The 24,330-nt window shown below is 40.7% G+C and overlaps 1 protein-coding gene across 1 annotated transcript in view; it reads right to left on the bottom strand.

The window, feature by feature from the left end:
* The window catches only part of FRMPD2 (FERM and PDZ domain containing 2), a 141,372-nt gene that overhangs the window by 109,819 nt on the left and 7,223 nt on the right, over positions 1-24,330 (bottom strand). Inside the window, 3 exon segments of the mRNA XM_066350236.1 lie at positions 21,262-21,405; positions 21,408-21,426; positions 24,087-24,158. Of these exon segments, the coding sequence (XP_066206333.1) occupies positions 21,262-21,405; positions 21,408-21,426; positions 24,087-24,158 (235 nt within the window).

A 24,330-nucleotide genomic window follows, 5' to 3' on the forward strand; every position in this document is an offset into this window, starting at 1 on the left:
GAGCACTTCTGGGAGGGAGGATGAACCCACCCCAGCCACTAATGGCCCTGCCTTCACCCCACTCTCTTCAAGGCAAAGCTGGATCCCCTTCTCCCTGCCTGGGTGTCCTAGCCACTTCCCCAGGCCTCCTGGAGACCTGCCCCAGGCCTGCTCTGTCACATCTGCTTCTCCATGCTTCACCCTCCCAGCACAGAGATGCTCTGAGAGCAGGTGGCTTGGCCACAGGAACCTTGCCAAGGTTTGGAAGGCAAAGCTTTTAAGTGAGGTATGGGCCTTCTCTTCCAAAGGCAAATCACATGCTAGGGAGAAGAAAAGGGGTGTCCAGGGACGTTCAAATCACAGTCACCACCCCATGCCCAGTGTCTGATTTTGACAATATGCAGTGTGTCCGTAAAGGCATGGTGCACTTTTGACCAGTCACAGGAAAGCAACAAAAGACGATAGAAATGTGAAATCTGCACCAAATGAAAGGAAAACTTTCCCAGTTTCATACCTATTCAGTGCAGTTCAATGTGGGCTCCATTTGTTGCCCTACCCACATTCAAACGATAGTGAAGTTCTTGCCACACACAGGAAAGGACGTCTGGTGTAACAGAGTGAATAACGTCTGTGATTCTGTTTTAAGTGATTAATGTCGTTGATATGTTAAATGTACACATGTTGCTTCACATAACCCCAAAAGTAAAAGTCTAAGGGTGTCAGATCCGGGGATCATGGTGGCCATGGCTTGACAGAACCCCTGCCTATCCACCGCCAGGGGAATGTTCTATCCAGAAACTCACAAACAATGGTGACGTAGTGTGGAGGAGCATTGTCCTGTTGAAAGATGACACCTTCTGGAAATTGTGGCACTGCATACAATTCCAACATGTCAAGATAGGACTTTGCCGTCACAGACTGCTCCGCGAAAAAAAATGGGCCTATCACCTTATCATGCATCAGGCCACACCACACGTTTACTTTAGGGGTGTTATGTTCGTACTCAACGTAGGCATGAGGATGTTCAGCAGCCCATATTCGGACGTTATGGCGATGAACATGTCCACAGATATGGACCGTTGCCTCATCACTAAACACAATCTTCTGCAAAAATCTTGCATCATTGTCGATCTCATGAAGCATATCTGTAGCAAACGCACATCATGTGGGTCTATCTGCCGGTTTGATAGCGTGCAACAGCCACAATTTGTACCCCATAAAACAGAGACGTTTCTTTTAACACCTTATGAACTGTAGTCTTGCTTAGGGGTAATTGTTGAGCACACACACACACACAGATTTTTTAGGGCTCCTTAGGTAGCTATCCCGTAGAGCCTCTACAGACTTGTCACTGACTGATGGCCTACCAGAACGGGGTTTCTCCACCAAACTGCCAGTTTCCTTCAACTGCTTATCCCACTGAGTAATGTTATTCCTATGTGGTGGCGCTTTGTTATAAATGCACCACTATTCATGTTGCACTTTGGTAACGGATTCGAATTTAGCGAACCACAGAACACACTGAACTTTCTTCTGTACTGTCCACATCTCGACTGGCATGGCCATGGGCTGCTCCATTGTATACACGGTGTTACATCATCATCTGCAAACGCGCACATGCTACCACATCATCCTACAGAAACTGGGAGGGTTTTCCTTTAATTAGGTGCAGATTTCGCATTTCTATCATCTTTTGTTGCTTTCCTGTTACTGGTCAAAAGTGAACCATGACTTTATGGACACACTGTGAATTCCAGTTAGCAAAATGTTTTCTTAATGGTTTAATTGAATGAAGACAGTCACAATATGAACTGAAAATTAGGTGCTTAAAACATTTATAGGGATGCACAACTTCAAAAATACAGTTGTCCCTCGCCATATCACTGTTCACTTTTCACAGTCTCACTGTGTTGCAGATTTTTAAATTGTACATATCTAATTTTGTATCATGGATTTTTTGCTATATTGCGGGATTTTGCAGTATATATGTATTTTTATACATTTATTAATTTTAATTATTTTTACAGTAAAATAAGCATTTTCTAACCTAAAAATTGAAAACAATATTAAAAATATATAAAAATATTAATTCAAACATATTAAAAGAATATTTCTATATATTCACTGATGAATACCCATATAGAATGTTATATGTTGTTAGAATTACATAGGTTTAAGAGTGTAGGAAGTGTTCAAGAGCATAGGAAGTGTTTATAAGGTGTAGGAGAGGTTAATTACAGTGTGCGAAAGGTTTATAAGAGTGTGGGGAGGGTTTATAAAGCCTTAAAATATATATAAATAAACAATGACGTCAGAGTAATGGCGGGGTAGGAAGCGATACCAATAAATCTCCCCCAAAACTCAACAAGGTCTTCAACCAGAAATAGAAAAACCTATCCTTGGAGCCTCCAGATGTTTCGCAATACACCTGAAGGTGTGGTTGAGCGAAAAATTGGCTAAATATATAACCAAAACCCGAAGGAAGTAGGGAGTGGGAAATGCTCCGCCTTCCTCACTAACCTAAACAAGGCGGCTTTCCCTGGGATCCGTGAATATAGAAACTGGGGCGGGCAAAGGGGGTGAATAGATCCAGGCCGCGGCACAAACAGCCGAACGAGGCTGTGGCACAGAGATCCAAGCCGAGGAAAAACTGATCCTGTGGCAACCCAGGCAATACAAGCTAATACTCGCGCCAAACCCAAACAAAGAAAGACAAGTGGGGCAGCCATTTTACCCGATCTCCTGGTCGATGCGCGTGGATAGTGGGCAAGAGATTTCTTCCTAAGCCCCAGGAGTAGGTGCCCGTGTTATCCCACAGAGAGGCAGAGTCAGAGGCCTTTCTGTGGGCCGAAACCGGAATCTCTGGGCAGCCCCAGCACCCTGGGAAGGCTGCGCATGGGAGAGAGCGAGAACTAATTCCAACAGTGGAACTTTTCCGTGCTGGTAGGGGATTCACTCAGAGGGAAACGCGGCCGGCCTCATATCCTGGTCTGCGCGCGCAGATAGTGAGCGAGAGATTCCTCCGAGTGCCTCGGCAGTGCGCGCCCGTGTTATCGCGCAGAGGGGCAGAGTCAGGGACCTTTGTGTGGGCCAAAGCAGAATCTCGGGCCGCCCCAGCACCTTGCAAAAGCTGCACACAGGGACGGAGCGAGGGCCAATTCCAACGCTACAACTTTTCCATGCAGTTGAGTGTTTCACTCAGAGCATGAGACTGCTGGCCGGATATCCTGGTCTGCGCGCGCAGATAGTGAGCGAGAGTTTCCTCCAAGCGCCCCGGAAGTGGGCGCCCGCCTGTGTTACCGGACAGAGTGGCAGAGCCAGAGGTCTTTGAGGGGGCAGAAACCCCGCCTGATTATGCTAGCAGCTCTGATTGACTGAGCCTTACCCAGAGCCCTGTGCTGAGTGGAAATAGAGTGGGGAGTTGCCAGCTCTTTGAGCCTCTTAATATCCAGGCAGAGGCAGCAGCAACCGCATAGCTGGATTCTCAGGCTACTAATTGAGGAAGGAAAGACTAGGAGAGAGGCTCCAGGAACACAGACTCTCTCACTGTCGGAGCCTATAAATGCTAATGAGCCTCGACTGCCAAAGAGACTGAAGCACAATACATGACATCGCCATAGAGACTTATCAACTGCAAACCTCTACCTGAGTGTGCCAAAGGGGCAGAACCTGGGGTACAGAGTCACCGACCAGGAAGAGGGAGAGAAAAGAAAAAGCAAGAAGATAACCTCTCAAAATCAGAATAATCCGCAGAATTTATAACCTATCCCATTTTATTATATTTGTTCGTTTGTTTCTCTTATCTTCATCCTTGATTTTTTTTTTTCCTCCTCCAATTTGGTCGTTTAACTCTCTGCCAGTCTTACTCTCTCCTCTTATGTACCCATAAGTGTTACATCTCTCATTATCTTTTCTCTCCTCTTCCTTTCTCTCTATGAGGGTTGCACTCCAAAACCCTTAACTCTCTCTCTCTCTCTCTCCTCTTGTTTCTTTTTTCTTCTTTTAGTGGTTTCCTCTTTTTTTTCTCTCTCTCTCTTTCTTTTCTCCCTCTATATTAGTTTCTTCCTTTCTCCATTACATCTCCTCTCATTCATACCTCAAATAACAAACAAATTATCTTATCTGGGACTCAAATTTATGTTTGTGGCATTTGGGGGGGGGGGGTTTACTTCACCTTTTTAACTCACTAGCAGTGCTCCCATCCCTGGCTCTCCATTTTATCTAGTTCTTGTTCCACTAAATACAATACTAATTTTTTAATTTGTCCCCTCATTTTTCTGTTTTCCTCTTATTCCTCTCACCATAACTCTTAGTCAACCAACACCTAAAAGCAAATTATTTTATTCTTGACCCAAATTTTTTCCTTATTTGCTTTTTGTGGGTCCATACACCCTTCTTTTTTCTTTTTTTTTTCTTTTTTTTTTGCCCCTTTATTACTTTTCCCCAATTCAGGCCCTCCATTACAGGCATTGCTTGTTATAATTCACAGTTCACCACAAGATTTTCTCAAGAAAGAGGGGAGAGGAGAGGAGAGGAAAAAAGGAGGGGGGGAATAATTTCCTTTTTTAAAAATTTTTATTTTATTTTATTTTTCTTTATTTCATTATTAATTTTTTTTAAAAAAACAACTTTTTGATTTTTTATTTTTTTAACTTTTTATTCTTTATTTAATCTCATTAATACTATCAACAAAACCACCCTCAGATGCCATTAAGGAAGAGAAAATCAAATATCATGGATACAAAAGAAAGAGAGGTAACACAGATAGATGAGGAAAAATCTATGGAGAAAAACTTTAGTATATTGGAAACCTTGGAGCTAAATGACAGAGAATTCAAGATAGAAATCCTAAAAATCCTCCGAGATATACAAGAAAACACAGAAAGGCAATTTAGGGAGCTCAGAAAACAACTCAATGAACACAAAGAATATATGTCCAAGGAAATTGAAACTATAAAAAGAAATCAAACAGAGATGAAAAACTCAATTCACAAGCTGAAAAACGAAGTAACAAGCTTAGCTAATAGAACAGGTCAGATAGAAGAGAGGATTAGTGAAATAGAAGACAAGCAACTTGAGGCACAAGAGAAAGAAGAAGAAAGAGACTCAAAAATTAAAAAAAAACTGAAATAGCCCTACAAGAATTATCGGACTCCATCAGAAAGAATAACATAAGAATAATAGGTATATCAGAGGGAGAAGAGAGAGAAAATGGAATGGAGAACATACTCAAACAAATAATAGATGAGAACTTCCCAAGCCTGTGGAAATAACTAAAGCCTCAAATTCAAGAAGCAAACAGAACTCCGAGTTTTCTTAACCCCAACAAACCTACTCCAAGGCATATCATAAAGAAATTGACACAAACCAACAGCAAAGAAAAAATTCTCAAGGCAGCCAGGGAAAAGAAGAATACAACATATAAAGGAAGGCCCATTAGATTATCATCAGATTTCTCAGCAGAAACTCTACAAGCTAGAAGAGAGTGGACCCCAATATTTAAAGTCCTGAAAGAGAGGAACTTTCAGCCACGAATACTATACCCATCAAAGCTATCCTTCAAATATGAAGGAGAAATAAAAACATTCACAGATACAGAAAAGATGAGGGAATTTATCATTAGAAAACCCCCACTCCAGGAATTACTAAAGGGGGTTCTCCAATCACATACAAAGAACAAAAAAAAAAAAGAGCCACAAGTAAAAGCTCCAAGAAGAACACAATAAAACCAAATTTAAACTGTGACAACAACAAAAAGAAAGGGGGGGGAGAAGATGGAGGTTAACAGTAGCAAAGGACGATGGAGTGCAAAAGTACTCACCAAATAGTGCACTACAATGAACAGGGTAGGGACCCTTTTCATTACTCAAAGGTAACCAACATTGAAAAAACCACCACAGAAGCACATGAGATAAAAAAGATAGCAACAGAGGAAAGATGTATGGAATACAACCAAATAAAAACAAAAGATAGAGAAACAAAAGAGAAGGATAAAACAAGATACAAAACTAACAGAAAGCAAGATATAAAATGGCAATAGGGAACTCACAAGTGTCAATAATTACACTAAATGTAAACGGATTAAACTCACCAATAAAAAGACACAAAGTAGCAGAATGGATTAAAAAAGAAAATCCAACTGTATGCTGCCTATAGGAAACTCATCTAAGTAACAAGGATAAAAACAAATTCAAAGTGAAAGGCTGGAAAACAATACTCCAAGCAAATAACATCCAAAAAAAAGCAGGCGAAACAATACTCATATCTGACAATGCTGACTACAAGACAACAAAAGTACTCAGAGACAAAAATGGCCATTTTATAATGGCTAAGGGGACACTGAATCAAGAAGACATAACAATTCTTAATATATATGCACCAAACCAAGGAGCACCAAAATATATAAGACAGCTACTTATTGACCTTAAAACAAAAATTGACAAAAATACAATCATACTTGGAGACCTCAATACACTGCTGACGGCTCTAGATCGGTCATCCAAACAGAGAATCAACAAAGACATAGTGGCCTTAAACAAAACACTAGAGCACCTGGATATGATAGACATCTACAAGACATTTCATCCCAAAGTGACAGAGTATACATTTTTCTCCAGTGTACATGGACCATTCTCAAGAATTGACCATATGTTGGGCCACAAAAACAACATCAGCAAATTCAGAAAAATCGAAGTTGTACCAAGCATATTTTCTGATCATAAAGCCTTGAAACTAGAATTCAACTGCAAAAAGGAGGAAAAAAATCCCACAAAAATGTGGAAACTAAACAAGATACTTTTAAAAAATGAATGGGTCAAAGAAGAAATAAGTGCAGAGATCAAAAGATATATACAGACTAATGAAAATGACAATACGACATATCAGAATCTATGGGACGCAGCACAAGCAGTGATAAGAGGGAAGTTCATATCACTTCAGGCATATATGAACAAACAAGAGAGAGCTCAAGTGAACCACTTAACTTCACACCTTAAGGAACTAGAAAAAGAAGAACAAAGAAAACCCAAAACCAGCCGAAGAAAGGAGAAAATAAAAATCAGAGCAGAAATAAATGAAATAGAGAACAGAAAAACTATAGAAAAAATTAATAGAACAAGGAGCTGGTTCTTTGAAAAGATCAACAAAATTGACAAACCCTTGGCAAGACTTACCAAGGAAAAAAGAGAAAGAACTCATAGAAACAAAATCCAAAATGAAAGAGGAGAAATCACCACGGATACCGTAGATATACAAAGAATTATTGTAGAATACTATGAAAAACTTTATGCCACTAAATTCAACAACCTAGAAGAAATGGATAAATTCCTAGAACAATACAACCTTCCTAGACTGAGTCAAGAAGAAGCAGAAAGCCTAAACAGACCTATTAGTAGAGAAGAAATAGAAAAAACCATTAAAAACCTCCCCAAAAATAAAAGTCCAGGCCCTGACGGCTATACCAGCGAATTTTATCAAACATTCAAAGAAGACTTGGTTCCTATTCTACTCAAAGTCTTCCAAAAAATTGAAGAAGAAGCAATACTTCCAAACACATTTCATGAGGCCAACATAACCCTCATACCAAAACCAGGCAAGGATGGCACAAAAAAAGAAAACTACAGACCAATATCTCTAATGAATACAGATGCTAAAATACTAAACAAAATACTAGCAAATCGAATACAACAACATATTAAAAAAATAATACATCATGATCAAGTGGAATTCATCCCAGCATCTATAGGATGGTTCAACATACGTAAAACGGTTAACGTAATACACCATATCAACAAAACAAAGAACAAAAACCACATGATCTTATCAATAGACGCAGAAAAGGCTTTTGATAAAATACAACACAATTTTATGTTTAAGACTCTCAACAAAATGGGTATAGAAGGAAAATATCTCAACATGATAAAGGCCATATATGATAAACCATCAGCTAACATCATATTAAATGGCACAAAACTAAGGCTTTCCCCTTAAATCAGGAACAAGACAGGGTTGTCCACTCTCTCCACTGTTATTTAATGTGGTACTAGAGGTTCTAGCCAGAGCAATCAGACAAGACAAAGAAATAAAAGGCATCCATATCGGAAAAGAATAAGTAAAGGTATCACTTTTTGCAGATGATATGATCCTATACATCGAAAACCCCAAAGAATCCACAAAAAGACTACTAGAAACAATAAGCCAGTACAGTAAGGTCGCAGGATACAAAATTAACATACAGAAGTCAATAGCCTTTCTATATGCCAACAATGAAACAATTGAGAACGAACTCAAAAGAATAATCCCCTTCACGATTGCAACAAAAAAAAATAAAATACTTAGGAATAAACATAACAAAGAATGTAAAGGACTTATATAATGAAAACTATAAACCATTGTTAAGGGAAATCGAAAAAGATTGTTCTTGGCTAGGAAGAATAAATATAATCAAGATGGCTATATTACCCAAAGCAATATACAAATTTAATGCAATTCCCATCAAAATTCCAATGACATTTTTTAAAGAAATAGAGCAAAAAATCATCAGATTTATATGGAACTATAAAATACCCCGAATAGCCAAAGCAATCCTAAAGAAAAAGAATGAAGCTGGGGGCATTACAATACCTGACTTCAAACTCTATTATAGGGCCACGACAATCAAAACAGCATGGTATTGGCAGAAAAATAGACACTCAGACCAATGGAACAGAATAGAAAGTCCAGAAATAAAACCACATATATATAGTCAAATAATTTTTGATAAAGGGGCCAACAACACACAATGGAGAAAAGAAAGCCTCTTCAATAAATGGTACTGGGAAAACTGGAAAGCCACATGCAAAAGAATGAAACTGGACTACAGTTTGTCCCCCTGTACAAAAATTAACTCAAAATGGATCAAAGATCTAAACATAAGACCTGAAACAATTAAGTACATAGAAGAAGACATAGGTACTAAAATCATGGACCTGGGTTTTAAAGAGCATTTTATGAATTTGACTCCACAGGCAAGAGAAGTGAAGGCAAAAATTAATGAATGGGACTACATCAGACTAAGAAGTTTTTGCTCAGCAAGAGAAACTGATAACAAAATAAACAGAAAGCCAACTAAATGGAAAATGATATTTTCAAACAACAGCTCAGATATCCAAAATATACAAAGAACTCATAAAACTCAACAGCGAACAAACAAACAATCCAATAAAAAAATGGGAAGAGGACATGAACAGACACTTCTCCCAGGAGGAAGTACAAATGGCCAACAGATATATGAAAAGATGCTCATCTTCTTTAGCTATTAGAGAAATGCAAATCAAAACTGCAATGAGATACCACCTCACACCTGTTAGATTAGCTATTATTAACAATACAGGTAATAGCAAATGTTGGAGAGGCTGTGGAGAAAAAGGAACCCTCATACACTCTTGGTGGGAATGTAAAGTAGTACAACCATTATGGAAGAAAGTATGGTGGTTCCTCAAAAAACTGAAAATAGAACTACCTTATGACCCAGCAATCCCTCTACTGGGTATATACCCCAAAAACTCAGAAACATTGATACGTAAAGACACATGCAGCCCCATGTTCATTGCAGCATTGTTCACAGTGGCCAGGACATGGAAACAACCAAAAAGCCCATCAATAGACGACTAGATAAAGAAGATGTGGCACATATACACTATGGAATACTACTCAGCCATAAGAAATGATGACATCAGATCATTTACAGCAAAATGGTGGGATCTTGATAACATTATACGAAGTGAAATAAGTAAATCAGAAAAAACCAGGAACTGCATTATTCCATACGTAGGTGGGACATAAAAGTGAAACTAAGAGACATTGATAAGAGTGTGGTGGTTACGGGGGGAGGGGGGAAAGGGAGAGGGAAAGGGGGAGGGGGAGGGGCACAAAGAAAACTAGATAGAAGGTGACAGAAGACAATCTGACTTTGGGTGATGGGTATGCAACATAATCGAAAGACAAGATAACCTGGACTTGTTGATCTTTGAATATATGTAACCTGATTTATTGATGTCGGCCCATTAAAAAAATAAAATTATAATAAAAAAAACTGTTAAGATGTTAAAAACATTTCCATCTATGTGGGAATTTAAAACAGTGCAGCCATTGGGGAAAACAGTATGATGGTTCCTCAAAATTTTAAAAATAGATTTACCATATGATCTAGCAATTTTACTTTTGTATACACACTCAAATAACTAAAAATGAGTTTTTTGGAGATATTTGTATGCCCATGTTGGTAGCAGTATTATTAACAGTAGCTAAAATGTGGAAGCAATCCCAGGGTCCATTGGTGAATGAATAATCAAATGTGTTCTATACACACACGAAAGATGAAATAATGTTCATCCTTAGAAGGGAAGAAACTTCTGACACATGCTACAGCATGGATGAAACTTGAAGACTCTGCACTAAAGTAAACTAGTTGCAAAAAGACAGATACTGTATAATTCCCCCTTATGTAAGGTACCTAGAGTAGTCAAATTCATAGAAAAAAGTAGAATGGTGGTTGCCAGGGGCTAGGGGAAGTGAAATGGGAGTTAGTGGTTGGGGTACAGAGTTACAGTTTTACAAGACGAGAGGGTCTAGAGATGCATGTGGTAATGGCTGTTCAACAATGTGAACGTACTTAACACTACCAAATTGTACACTTAACTACAGTTAAGATGGTAAGTTTTATGTTTATTTTATCATAATAAAAACTTGAAACTTTTTTCCAGCTAATCATACAGTATTAATGTGAAATCAGCTTGCTGAGCTAAGTTAATGAATCCATTCTGAAGATCCAAAGAAAAGGGTTTCTACACCTTTTCCTCCCTGCCCTTCCACAGAGGGATTTTTTTATTTCCATCAGCCTCAAATACCCCTGTGCTGGAGTTGAAGCTGGTTAACCACTGTGTGGATCGATGGGAAGGGGCTGGGCTGAGGTCATATGGTCCTTCAGGTTAAGTTCTGGTCCTCCCAGACCACCTGCCGGGTGTCAAATCTTGGTGTTTTTCTCTTCTTCCATCTCCAGTGGGAGATGTTCATCAGCTTACTGTGGGGTCATCTAGTGTACCTCAAGGGACTAGGAGGGTGGCCTTACCTCCTCATAGGTCTCAACAGACCTCTGAAAGGTCTCTGTCAAGTAAAAGAGCAACCGTTATATGCTTTGACATGATCAATTGATGTTTGCTAAATCTTTTGTTGAATGTGAATAGAAGAATCTTCAGAAAATGTTGTATTTTTATTGATCTATGTTGGGGACCAAAAAAACCAACAGGATTCTTGCAGTTTAGATTTTGGGGGGACAGAGGTGTGGGGAATTGGCTGTAAGCTGACAGTCTGCCCAACCCCCCAACTCACTTGCCTGATTAGGTTGCAAAAGGCTGTTAAGCTGTGGTGCTGGATTGTTTACACTACCCCCCATGTTCCCCAGAAAGACTGGAGGCAAGTTTCTTCCATCCTGTTTTGTGTAAAGTTAAGATGTTATGTATGGTGGGGGTTTTCTGCACTTGGTAAAAATTCTTGAGTTGCCTTGGAAACATGATCAGAGATCTCATTGATTTGCTAATGGCCCATTTTGCCCTATAAATAAAGCAAGATGCGGTTCTTGGGAGAGCTCTCTTCTTGCCAGCAGCAATTGTAGATAGAGGCCTCTGAAACCCATTCTTTAATTCTTTGAACCCATTCTTTAATTCTTTAAGCATATTTTCTTAATTCCCTGCCATTCCACTCGGGACCTGGAATTACTAGTCGCGCTGGTTCACAACAGATCTGTAACATGCAATCTAATAAAACCAGTGAGCCTGCTCCTGGAGCACATATCAGGGCTTACTTGCTACCACTTCCTCCTGGCAAGGGGCTGGCACTGGGACCCTCCCAGGCAGACATTTGAAACCTATTCAGCTGGGGCCTCTTGGGTGAATACCTTAAAAGTGACCAGCCTGGGGTTTGGACATAACCCCCCTCGGGAGGATTTGGGAGGATTTGCCAGCCAAATTTGCCATTCCCTGGGGAGAGGAGGCCCTGACGGGGTGTGGGGAGTCAGATTTAGCTGCACAGATAGAGGCATGAGACAGGCTTGGATGAGGTTTCTTAAGTTTTTTTTTTTTTTGATAGGATTTCCATATTTATTTACCAAGATCTGGTACTTTTTTATTACCAACAGCTTATTGTGTCCCCATGTTAAGCCTAATCTGGAGGGACTCAAAACATTGGCGACACAAACAAAATCCGTCAATTACACACCAAAGCTTTATTGTCTAGCTTGGCCAAGCGGCGGCAACTCCGACAGAAATCTGAGGGAGAGCGCGCCGGCCCTTTGTTCTACTTAGTTTTTATAGTTTTGCAAGCGGGAAGTATAGAAGCAAAAATTGCAATTAGGTGCCCTTTACCACTATTGGTGATAGTCATATGCCCTTTAACATGATAGGACCATGTTCAATTTGCAAGCCATACATCATTTTGGAGAAAACAAAATTTACAAGTCAACACAATGATAGAAAGATGTCTCTTTACATATTAAGAGACATTCTTATATTTTCTCATATTTATCCGCCATCTCTTTGTCCAGAGTCACACACATTAACTATATGCATTCATATGGGAGAGGTAGTTTCCATGGGGACAAATGCCCGCAAATGGCTCATTACTATAAGAAAAGGTTTATTTTGGCTTCTCTCTTCCTGCACCTGGCTAACCATTCACCCCTTTCCCCACAGGTGTGGTGGAATGTCAGGGAATCCATGTTTTCCTCCCCTTTGCATTTATAATACAATGCCAAGGGCCATCCTAGTTTGATGCCAAACACACAGTACAGAGATTATTCACAAAATTTCTCTGCACACCTTAACCCAAGTTAAAATGTTCTTTAAGCCTCTTAAAATATTAATATCAATTCTGTAGTTTTTGGTACTTTACAACACCTGCGGGTGAGGTGGCTCAGTGGCTCCTTAAGGCTCCTCACCCATCCCTCATGTGGATCGTAAATGTGGTGAAAATTAGTTGACATTTGCTTTAGGGAATGATTTATCAAAATGGTTAGAGTCATGCTTGTCTTTTCTTTTATGGTGGTCCCTTGTCTGTCGTGGGGGTTAGATTCCAGAACAGCCTGTGACAAGCGAAAATCCATGAAGTAGTGACTTTATATTTATTTTATTATTTATATATATATTTTTATACTAATTTTATTTTTTTAATGGGGTGACATCAATAAATCAGGATACATATATTCGAAGATAACAAGTCCAGGTTATCTTGTCGTTCAATTATGTTGCATACCCATCACCCAAAGTCAGATTGTCTTCTGTCACCTTCTATCTAGTTTTCTTTGTGCCCCTCCCCCTCCCCCTTTCCCTCTCCCATTCCCCCCTCTCCCACATAACCACCATACTCTTATCAATGTCTCTTAGTTTCACTTTTATGTCCCACCTACATATGGAATAATGCAGTTCCTGGTTTTTTCTGATTTACTTATTTCGCTTCGTATCATGTTATCAAGATCCCACCATTTTGCTGTAAATGTTCCAATGTCATCATTTCTTATGGCTGAGTAGTATTCCATAGTGTATATGTGCCACATCTTCTTTATCCAGTCATCTATTGACGGGTTTTTTGGTTGTTTCCATGTACTGGCCATTGGGAACAATGCTGCAATAAACATGGGGCTGCATGTGTCTTTACGTATCAATGTTTCTGAGTTTTTGGGGTATTATATACGCAGTAGAGGGATTGCTGGGTCATAAGGTAGTTCTATTTTCTGTTTTTTGAGGAACCACCATACTTTCTTCCATAATGGTTGTACTATTTTACATTCCCACCAACAGTGTATGAAGGTTCCTTTTTCTCCACAGCCTCTCCAACATTTGCTATTACCTGTCTTGCTGATAATAGCTAATCGAACAGGTGTGAGGTGGTATCTCATTGCAGTTTTGATTTGCATTTCTCTAATAGCTAAAGAAGATGAGCATCTTTTCATATATCTGTTGGCCATTTGTATTTCTTCCTGGGAGAAGTGTCTGTTCATATCCTCTTCCCATTTTTTTATTGGATTGTTTGTTTGTTTGTTGTTGAGTTTTATGAGTTCTTTGTATATTTTGGATATTAGGCCCTTATCTGAGCTGTTGTTTGAAAATATCATTTCCCATTTAGTTGGCTTTCTGTTTATTTTGTTATCAGTTTTCTCTTGCTGAGCAAAAACTTCTTAGTCTGATGTAGTCCCATTCATTAATTTTTGCCTTCACTTCTCTTGCCTGTGGAGTCAAATTCATAAAATGCTCTTTAAAACCCAGGTCCATGAGTTGAGTACCTATGTCTTCTTCTATGTACTTAATTGTTTCAGGTCTTATGTTTAGATCTTTGATCCATTTTGAGTTAACTTTTGTACAGGGGGACAAACTGTAGTCCAGTTTCATTCTTTTGCATGTGGCTTTCCAGTTTTCCCAGCACCATTTATTGAAGAGGCTTTCTTTTCTCCATTGTGTGTTGTTGGCCCCTTTATAAAAATTATTTGACTATATATATGTGGTTTTATTTCTGGACTTTCTATTCTGTTCCATTGGTCTGAGTGTCTATTTTTCTGCCAATACCATGCTGTTTTGATTGTCGTGGCCCTATAATAGAGTTTGAAGTCAGGTATTGTAATGCCCCCAGCTTCATTCTTTTTCTTTAGGATTGCTTTGGCTATTCAGGGTATTTTATAGTTCCATATAAATCTGATGATTTTTTGCTCTATTTCTTTAAAAAATGTCATTGGAATTTTGATGGGAATTGCATTAAATTTGTATATTGCTTTGGGTAATATAGCCATCTTGATTATATTTATTCTTCCTAGCCAAGAACAAGGTATATTCTTCCATCTCATTATATCTTTTTCGATTTCCCTTAACAATGGTTTATAGTTTTCATTATATAAGTCCTTTACATTCTTTGTTATGTTTATTCCTAAGTATTTTATTTTTTTTGTTGCAATCGTGAAGGGGATTATTCTTTTGAGTTCGTTCTCAATTGTTTCATTGTTGGCATATAGAAAGGCTATTGACTTCTGTATGTTAATTTTGTATCCTGCGACCTTACTGTACTGGCTTATTGTTTCTAGTAGTCTTTTTGTGGATTCTTTGGGGTTTTCGATGTATAGGATCATATCATCTGCAAAAAGTGATACCTTTACTTATTCTTTTCCAATATGGATGCCTTTTATTTCTTTGTCTTGTCTGATTGCTCTGGCTAGAACCTCTAGTACCACATTAAATAACAGTGGAGAGAGTGGACAACCCTGTCTTGTTCCTGATTTAAGGGGAAAGCCTTAGTTTTGTGCCATTTAATATGATGTTAGCTGATGGTTTATCATATATGGCCTTTATCATGTTGAGATATTTTCCTTCTATACCCATTTTGTTGAGAGTCTTAAACATAAAATTGTGTTGTATTTTATCAAAAGCCTTTTCTGCGTCTATTGATAAGATCATGTGGTTTTTGTTCTTTGTTTTGTTGATATGGTGTATTACGTTAACCGTTTTACGTATGTTGAACCATCCTATAGATGCTGGGATGAATCCCACTTGATCATGATGTATTATTTTTTTAATATGTTGTTGTATTCGATTTGCTAGTATTTTGTTTAGTATTTTAGCATCTGTATTCATTAGAGATATTGGTCTGTAGTTTTCTTTTTTTGTGCCATCCTTGCCTGGTTTTGGTATGAGGGTTATTTTGACCTCATGAAATGTGTTTGGAAGTATTGCTTCTTCTTCAATTTTTTGGAAGACTTTGAGTAGAATAGGAACCAAGTCTTCTTTGAATGTTTGATAAAATTCGCTGGTATAGCCGTCAGGGCCTGGACTTTTATTTTTGGGGAGGTTTTTAATGGTTTTTTCTATTTCTTCTCTACTAATAGGTCTGTTTAGGCTTTCTGCTTCTTCTTGACTCAGTCTAGGAAGGTTGTATTGTTCTAGGAATTTATCCATTTCTTCTAGGTTGTTGAATTTAGTGGCATAAAGTTTTTCATAGTATTCTACAATAATTCTTTGTATATCTACGGTATCCGTGGTGATTTCTCCTCTTTCATTTTGGATTTTGTTTCTATGAGTTCTTTCTCTTTTTTCCTTGGTAAGTCTTGCCAAGGGTTTGTCAATTTTGTTGATCTTTTCAAAGAACCAGCTCCTTGTTCTATTAATTTTTTCTATAGTTTTTCTGTTCTCTATTTCATTTATTTCTGCTCTGATTTTTATTTTCTCCTTTCTTCGGCTGGTTTTGGGTTTTCTTTGTTCTTCTTTTTCTAGTTCCTTAAGGTGTGAAGTTAAGTGGTTCACTTGAGCTCTCTCTTGTTTGTTCATATATGCCTGAAGTGATATGAACTTCCCTCTTATCCCTGCTTGTGCTGCGTCCCATAGATTCTGATATGTCGTATTGTCATTTTCATTAGTCTGTATATATCTTTTGATCTCTGCACTTATTTCTTCTTTGACCCATTCATTTTTTAAAAGTATCTTGTTTAGTTTCCACATTTTTGTGGGATTTTTTTCCTCCTTTTTGCAGTTGAATTCTAGTTTCAAGGCTTTATGATCAGAAAATATGCTTGGTACAACTTCGATTTTTCTGAATTTGCTGATGTTGTTTTTGTGGCCCAACATATGGTCAATTCTTGAGAATGGTCCATGTACACTGGAGAAAAATGTATACTCTGTCACTTTGGGATGAAATGTCTTGTAGATGTCTATCATATCCAGGTGCTCTAGTGTTTTGTTTAAGGCCACTATGTCTTTGTTGATTCTCTGTTTGGATGACCGATCTAGAGCCGTCAGCAGTGTATTGAGGTCTCCAAGTATGATTGTATTTTTGTCAATTTTTGTTTTAAGGTCAATAAGTAGCTGTCTTATATATTTTGGTGCTCCTTGGTTTGGTGCATATATATTAAGAATTGTTATGTCTTCTTGATTCAGTGTCCCCTTAGCCATTATAAAATGGCCATTTTTGTCTCTGAGTACTTTTGTTGTCTTATAGTCAGCATTGTCAGATATGAGTATTGTTTCGCCTGCTTTTTTTTGGATGTTATTTGCTTGGAGTATTGTTTTCCAGCCTTTCACTTTGAATTTGTTTTTATCCTTGTTACTTAGATGAGTTTCCTATAGGCAGCATACAGTTGGATTTTCTTTTTTAATCCATTCTGCTACTCTGTGTCTTTTTATTGGTGAGTTTAATCCGTTTACATTTAGTGTAATTATTGACACTTGTGAGTTCCCTATTGCCATTTTATATCTTGCTTTCTGTTAGTTTTGTATCTTGTTTTATCCTTCTCTTTTGTTTCTCTATCTTTTGTTTTTATTTGGTTGTATTCCATACATCTTTCCTCTGTTGCTATCTTTTTTATCTCATGTGCTTCTGTGGTGGTTTTTTCAATGGTGGTTACCTTTAGGTAATGAAAAGGGTTCCTACCCAGTTCATTGTAGCGCACTATTTAGTGAGTACTTTTGCACTCCATCATCCTTTGCTACTGTTAATCTCCATCCTCTCCCCCCTTTCTTTTTGTTGTTGTCACAGTTTAAATTTGGTTTTATTGTGTTCTTCTTGGAGCTTTTACTTGTGGCTTCATTTTTTTTTTCTTTGTATCTGATTGGAGAACACCATTTAGTAATTCCTGGAGTGGGGGTTTCTGATGATAAATTCCCTCATCTTTTCTGTATCTGTGAATGTTTTTATTTCTCCTTCATATTTGAAGGATAGCTTTGATGGGTATAGTATTCGTGGCTGAAAGTTCCTCTCTTTCAGGACTTTAAATATTGGGGTCCACTCTCTTCTAGCTTGTAGAGTTTCTGCTGAGAAATCTGATGATAATTTAATGGGCCTTCCTTTATATGTTGTATTCTTCTTTTCCCTGGCTGCCTTGAGAATTTTTTCTTTGCCGTTGGTTTGTGCCAATTTCATTATGATGTGCCTTGGAGTAGGTTTGTTGGGGTTAAGAAAACTCGGAGTTCTGTTTGCTTCATGAATTTGAGGCTTTAGTTATTTCCACAGGCTTGGGAAGTTCTCATCTATTATTTGTTTGAGTATGTTCTCCATTCCATTTTCTCTCTCTTCTCCCTCTGATATACCTATTATTCTTGTTATTCTTTCTGATGGAGTCTTATAATTCTTGTAGGGCTATCTCATTTTTTTAATTTTTGAGTCTCTTTCTTCCTCTCTCTGTTGTGCCTCAAGTTGCCTGTCTTCTATTTCACTAATTCTCTCTTCTATCTGGCCTGTTCTATTAGCCAAGCTTGTTACCTCGTTTTTCAGCTCGTGAATTGAGTTTTTCATCTCTGTTTGATTTGTTTTTATAGTTTCAATTTCCTTGGACATATATTCTATGTGTTCATTGAGTTGTTTTCTGAGCTCCCTAAATTGCCTTTCTGTGTTTTCTTGTATGTCTCTGAGTATTTTTAGGATTTCTATCTTGAATTCCCTGTCATTTAACTCCAAGGTTTCCAATATATTAAATTTTTTCTCCATAGATTTTTCCTCATCTATCTGTGTTACCTCTCTTTCTTTTGTATCCATGATATTTGATTTTCTCTTCCTTAATGGCATCTGAGGGTGGTTTTGTTGATAGTATTAATGAGATTTAATAAAAAATAAAAAGTTAAAAAAATCGAAAAAGTTGTGTTTTTTTTAAAAAAAATAATAATGAAATAAAGAAAAATAAAATAAAATAAAAATTTAAAAAAAAGGAAATTATTCCCCCCCTCCTTTTTTTTCTCTCCTCTCCTCTCCCCTATTTCTTGAGAAAATCTTGTGGTGAACTCTGAATTATATTGTATTTAATAGAACAAACAATGCCTGTAATGGAGGGCCTGAATTGGGGAAAAGTAATAAAGGGGCAAGAAAACAAAATAATAAAAAAAATAAAATAAAATAAAAAATAAAAAAGGGGGGGTATGGACCCACAAAAAGCAAATAATGAAAAAATTTGGATCAAGAATAAAATGATTTGCGTTTAGGTGTTTGTTGATTAAGAGTTATGATGAGAGGAGTAAGAGGGAAACAGGAAAATGGGGGGACAAATTAAAAAATTACTATTGTATTTAGTGGAACAAGAGCTTGATAAAATGGAGAGCCAGGGATGGGAGCACTGCTAGCAAGTTAAAAAGTGAAGTAAAAACCCCCCAAAATGCCTCAAACATAAGTTTGAGTCCCAGATAAAATAATTTGTTTGTTATTGAGGTTTGAATGAGAGGAGACGTAAAGGAGAAAGGAAGAAACTAATATAGAGGGAGAAAAGAAAGAGAGAGAGAGAAAAAAAAGAGGGAACCACTAAAAGAAGAAAAAAGAAAAAAGAGGAGAGAGAGAGAGAGAGAGAGTTAAGGGTTTTGGAGTGCAACCCTCATAGAGAGAAAGGAAGAGGAAAGAAAAGATAATGAGAGATGTAACACTTATGGGTAGTGTAGTTCAAGGAGAGGAGAGAGTAAGACCGGTAGAGAGTTAAACGACTAAATTGGAGGAGGAAAAAAAAAAATCAAGGATGAAGATAAGAGAAACAAACGAACAAATATAATAAAATGGGATAGGTTATAAAGTCTGCGGATTATTCTGATTTTGAGAGGTTATCTTCTTGCTTTTTCTTTTCTCTCCCTCTTCCTGGTCGGTGACTCTGTACCCCGGGTTCTGCCCCTTTGGCACGCTCAGGTAGAGGTTTGCAGTTGATAAGTCTCTATGGCCATGTCATGTATTGTGCTTCAGTCTCTTTGGCAGTCGAGGCTCATTAGCATTTATAGGCTCCGACAGTGAGAGAGTCGGTGTTCCTGGAGCCTCTCTCCTAGTCTTTCCTTCCTCAATTAGTAGCCTGAGAATCCAGCTATGGGGTTGCTGCTGTCTCTGCCTGGATAGTAAGAAGCTCAAAGCGCTAGCAACTCCCCACTCTATTCCCACTCAGCACAGGGCTCTGGGTAATGCTCAGTCAGTCAGAGCCGCTAGCATAATCAGCCGGGGCTTCCGCCTACTCAAAGACCTCTGGCTCTGCCACTCTGTCCGGTAACACGGGCGGGCACCCACTCCTGGGTCGCTTGGAGGAAACTCTCGTTCACTATCTGCGTGCACAGACCAGGATGTTAGACCGGAAGTCTTGCCCTCTGAGTGAAACCCCCCGCCCGCACTGAAAAGTTCCAGTGTTGGAATCGGCTCTCGCTCCGTCCCCGTGTGCAGCTTTTTCAAGGCGCTGGGGCGGCCTGTGACTCCGCCCTCCACCCACACAAAGGCTCTCGACTCTGCCTCTCCGTGGGACAACACGGGCTCCCACTCCCAAGGTGCTGGGAGGAGTCTCCTGCCCACTCTCCGTGCGCGCAGACCAGGATGTGAGGCCGGAGTCTTACCCTCTGAGTGAAACCTCCCTCCCGCACTGAAAAGTTCCAGTGTTGGAATTAGCTCTCGCTCCCTCCCCGTGTGCTGCTCTCCCAGGGTGCTGGGGCAGCCCGGAGGCTTTCGGCCCACACAAAGGCTTCTGACTCTGCCTCTCTGTGGAGTAACACGGGTGCACCCTCCGGGTGCTTTGGAAGGAATCTCTCGCCCACTATGCACCGACCAGGGGATCAGGTAAAATGGTTGCCCCGCTTGTCTTTCTTTGTCTGGGTTTGGTGCAAGTGTTAGCTGTATTGCCCGGGTTGTCACAGGAACAGTTTTTCCTCGGCTTGGATCTCCGAGCCACAGCCTGGTTCGGCCGTTAATGCGCGGCCTGGATCTATTCACCCCCTTTGCCCGCCTTAGTTTCTATATTCTCAGTTTCCAGTGAAAATCGCCCTGTTTAGGTTAGTGAGGAAGGCGGAGCATTTCTTACTCCCTATTTTATTCGGGGTTTGGTTATATTTTTAGCCAATTTTTCGCTCGATCATACCTTTGGGTGTATTGCGAAACATCTGGAGGCTCCAAGGATAGGTTTTTTTGTTTCTGGTTGAAGATCTTGTTGAGGTTTGGGGAAGATTTATCAGTATCGCTTCCTACCCCGCCATTACTCTCAACATCTTAACAGTTTTAACATTTCCTTATCAATGCGTTGAGATTGATCAAGCAGACCCAGAAAATCACAGAAACCCATAAGATTTGACATGCACTTTTTTATTACAATTTTCTGCACTTCCTTGACACTCTGCACATGAATACTTGAAACCTTCACCATGCTAACTAACATCTAAGTGTGCAAAGTGAAGTGTCCCAGTCTCAAACATTGTTTTTTAAAGAATAGTGTCTAGATACCTAGACACTCAGGTTACCTGAGGCACCAGGCCAGCTGTGGGTTACCCAGGACACGCTCACCTTTCATGTAAGCCAAGCCAAAGTCGATGAGCTCCCTAAGGTTGGGGAAGGACATGACAGCATTGAAGACGGCCCCCACTGTGTATGTGATGTCACATTTCACTTCCAGACACTGCCCACTCAGTAGCACCACACAGAGGTCAAACAGGATTTCCCTTTTTTGGTCTGGAAACAATAATAGTATTGATAGTCCCAATAACTACAAGAATAGAGGCTTCCCCATGGGCTGGTTGCTGTGCTGAGCACTTGATACGCATCATCCCATTTCACTGATGTCTGACCTTAAGAATAAGTGTATCTGTGATACTGTTCAGCAGCTGAGAAATGAGGCTCAGCTCCTGGTGGCAAGTCCTGGTAAGGGACTGGCTCCTGGTGGCACAGTGAGTCACAGGCAGAGCCTCACTGAAAGCACAGCCTCTGCTGGGCTCTGCAGGGGCCAGGAAGGCTAGGGGGCAGGCCTCACTGATGCTTCTACCCCGATGAAGGCCAGCTACCCCCTGGACTCTGCTTCACCAGTGGACTGCCCAGGGATTTTATCAATAAATCATACAGCCCCGGGGTGTCGCCCAACCTTATATTGCCTCCCAGGTTCCCAGAGCACAGCTGAGTGAATTTGGGCTGGCACAGAGCCAAGGAAGAGAGGGCAGAAGCAAGGGGATTACTTCACATAAAGAAATGGGCCTGACCAGGCGATGGCGCAGTGGATAGAGCAACGGCCTGGAATGCTGAGGACCCAGGTTTGGCTTGAGGTTGAAGACTAGAGCACAGGCTCACCAGCTTGAGCGTGGGGTCACTGGCTTGAGTGTGGGATCATAGACATAACCCCATGGTCGCTGACTTGAGCCCAAAGGTTGCTGGCTTGACTCCCAAAGTCACTGGCTTAAACTCAAAGGTCACTACCTTGAGCAAAGGGTCACTGGCTCGGCTGAAGCCCCCACCCCCACCCCACTGGTCAAGATACATATGAGAGAGCAATCAATGAACAACTAAGGTGCTGCAACTATGAGTTGATGCTACTCATCTCTCTTCCTTCCTGTCTGTTTGTCTCTCTGTCTTTCAAAAGGAACGAAAGAACAAAAAAGATGAAAGAAAGAAAGAAAGAAAGAAAGAAAGAAAGAAAGAAAGAAAGAAAGAGAGAGAGAGAGAAAGAAAGAGAGAGAGAAAGAAAGAAAAAGAAAGAGAGAGAAATGGGTCAGTAGAGCCTCATCCAAAAGTGTGTAGCAACCAGCTTTCTGCCTCTTCACCTCTCAGATCAAGTCCAGATTCAGCCACCAGCACAACCTCACCCTGACCACCATGGCCTCTGTTCAGCACCCCAGAATGGCCCACATCCCACTGCCCTGGGCCTGGTCAGTGGTGTCTCTGCACACACCACTCACTACACAGAGCGCTCTTCCCCTTCATCCCACATGGCAAGTTCTTGCGAGTCTTCCAGATCAGGCTCAGCGCCCTTGGCTGTGCCCTGGAGAGTAGAGTCTCTCACTTCCTTCTCTGCTCCCACAGCACCTGGTGCCCCAAAGCCCAGCCTGGGGTTGGCCCAGACCTCCCCAGGGAAATTCTCCTTAGAGGACAGTCATGGTGGACTATGTGATTTTAGTGCCATTTGAGGTCATGGTACACCCTGACCCTCTGGATACTCCAGGGGCCAATGCAGACCTGAGGACCCTGCAGGAGGGGATTTCTGCAAGATCCCAGGCCGAGCTAACCACACAGCACACTCTGAGCCTCCACGGCCCCTCCCCCTTGCTGCACACCTGAGCCACCTGAGCAGTTGTTGAATGTATGGGTTCAGGGACCATCCAAGAGAGAGAGAAAGAGAGAGAGAGAGAGGGAAGTGTGGGGGTTATCCCATATGTTCTAAAGAGCCCTGTGCTTGGGTCTAATGCTTTGTAGTCACCCTCTTAACATCTCAATAATTGTATCTTTGAATGTGTGTTTCTAAGCGTGGTCCAATGGGACAATAGAGCCTGCATGTGCAGCTTGGGTTCACAAGGTCCTGTCTCCCCACCACTAGCAATGAGTTCTGGCTGCCAACTCCTTTGCTCTCTGGTGTCCCAAACCTTGCCTGGCCTCCCCTTCCCCCTCCCTACCCCACAATCTCTGTCATCCTACAGCCAGGGTGGCCAGCAGCTCATATGCCACCATCACTCCCCTCCTCTGCAGGAAGCCAGTTCAGGAAGGGTCCCTGCCAGGCATACACACTCCAAGACATGGCAGAGCAGGGCATGGCAGCAGCTGTCCCCATGGTGGACCGGCAGCACCAGAGCTCTTTCTATGGGTGTCTCCACAGGAACAAGCCTCACGCATCCCCAATCTAGGAACCAGGTGCCTATCCACACAGAGGTTACAACCCCTTTGGGGATCTGTAGTATGCCTGGGCTTGGGCAGCAGAGCCAAGAGAGGGAAGATGACTTTTCTGTCCCCCTAAATAGACAAATGCATAAATGCTAGAATATAAGCTCCAGGTGAAGGAGAGGCTGTTTGGTTCTCATCATAGATCTGGGGCCAGAGTTGTGCCTGATACTTCTTAGATGCTTAAACAATATTTCCTGGCTGAGTGAGGAGTTGAAGACTGAGCTGAGTGTGAAGGACAATTAGAACTTGGCCAAAAGTGCCGAGGGCTCCTGTTAAAGAGAACCAGGAAGTGCTGAAGGACATGAAGCAGGGGTGTGACTTGGTAGAGAGCTCTGTCAGGTGTCCGGAGGAGGGAGTGAGCACCCAGGGACCTCCCTGGCTCAGGCGGAGCTCAGTCAGCCTCCAAGCCTGCCCAGCTAGCCAGTTCCCTCATCAACCTCCACCCCTGCCCAGTTTAACCCACCAGTTACCACAGTTGATCCAGGCAGGTGTGGAGTCATGGGGGCCTCTCCAGCTAGCAGGACGAACTCTGGCCTGGGGAACTGGGGGAAACAGCCAGAGTCACTCAGGGTAGAGAAAAGAAGCCATTTTTCACGAGGCTGGACCCCCACTTTGGGTTTCCTCTGTAGAATCACCCTCCACACACACACCCTATCAGCACTCCGTTCCCCAAGGCCAGCAGGAAGCAGTTTTAGTGATATGAGGCTAAACTAG

The sequence above is a fragment of the Saccopteryx leptura genome, chromosome 9 (assembly GCF_036850995.1).
Source record: "Saccopteryx leptura isolate mSacLep1 chromosome 9, mSacLep1_pri_phased_curated, whole genome shotgun sequence".
NCBI classification, from domain to species: domain Eukaryota; kingdom Metazoa; phylum Chordata; class Mammalia; order Chiroptera; family Emballonuridae; genus Saccopteryx; species Saccopteryx leptura.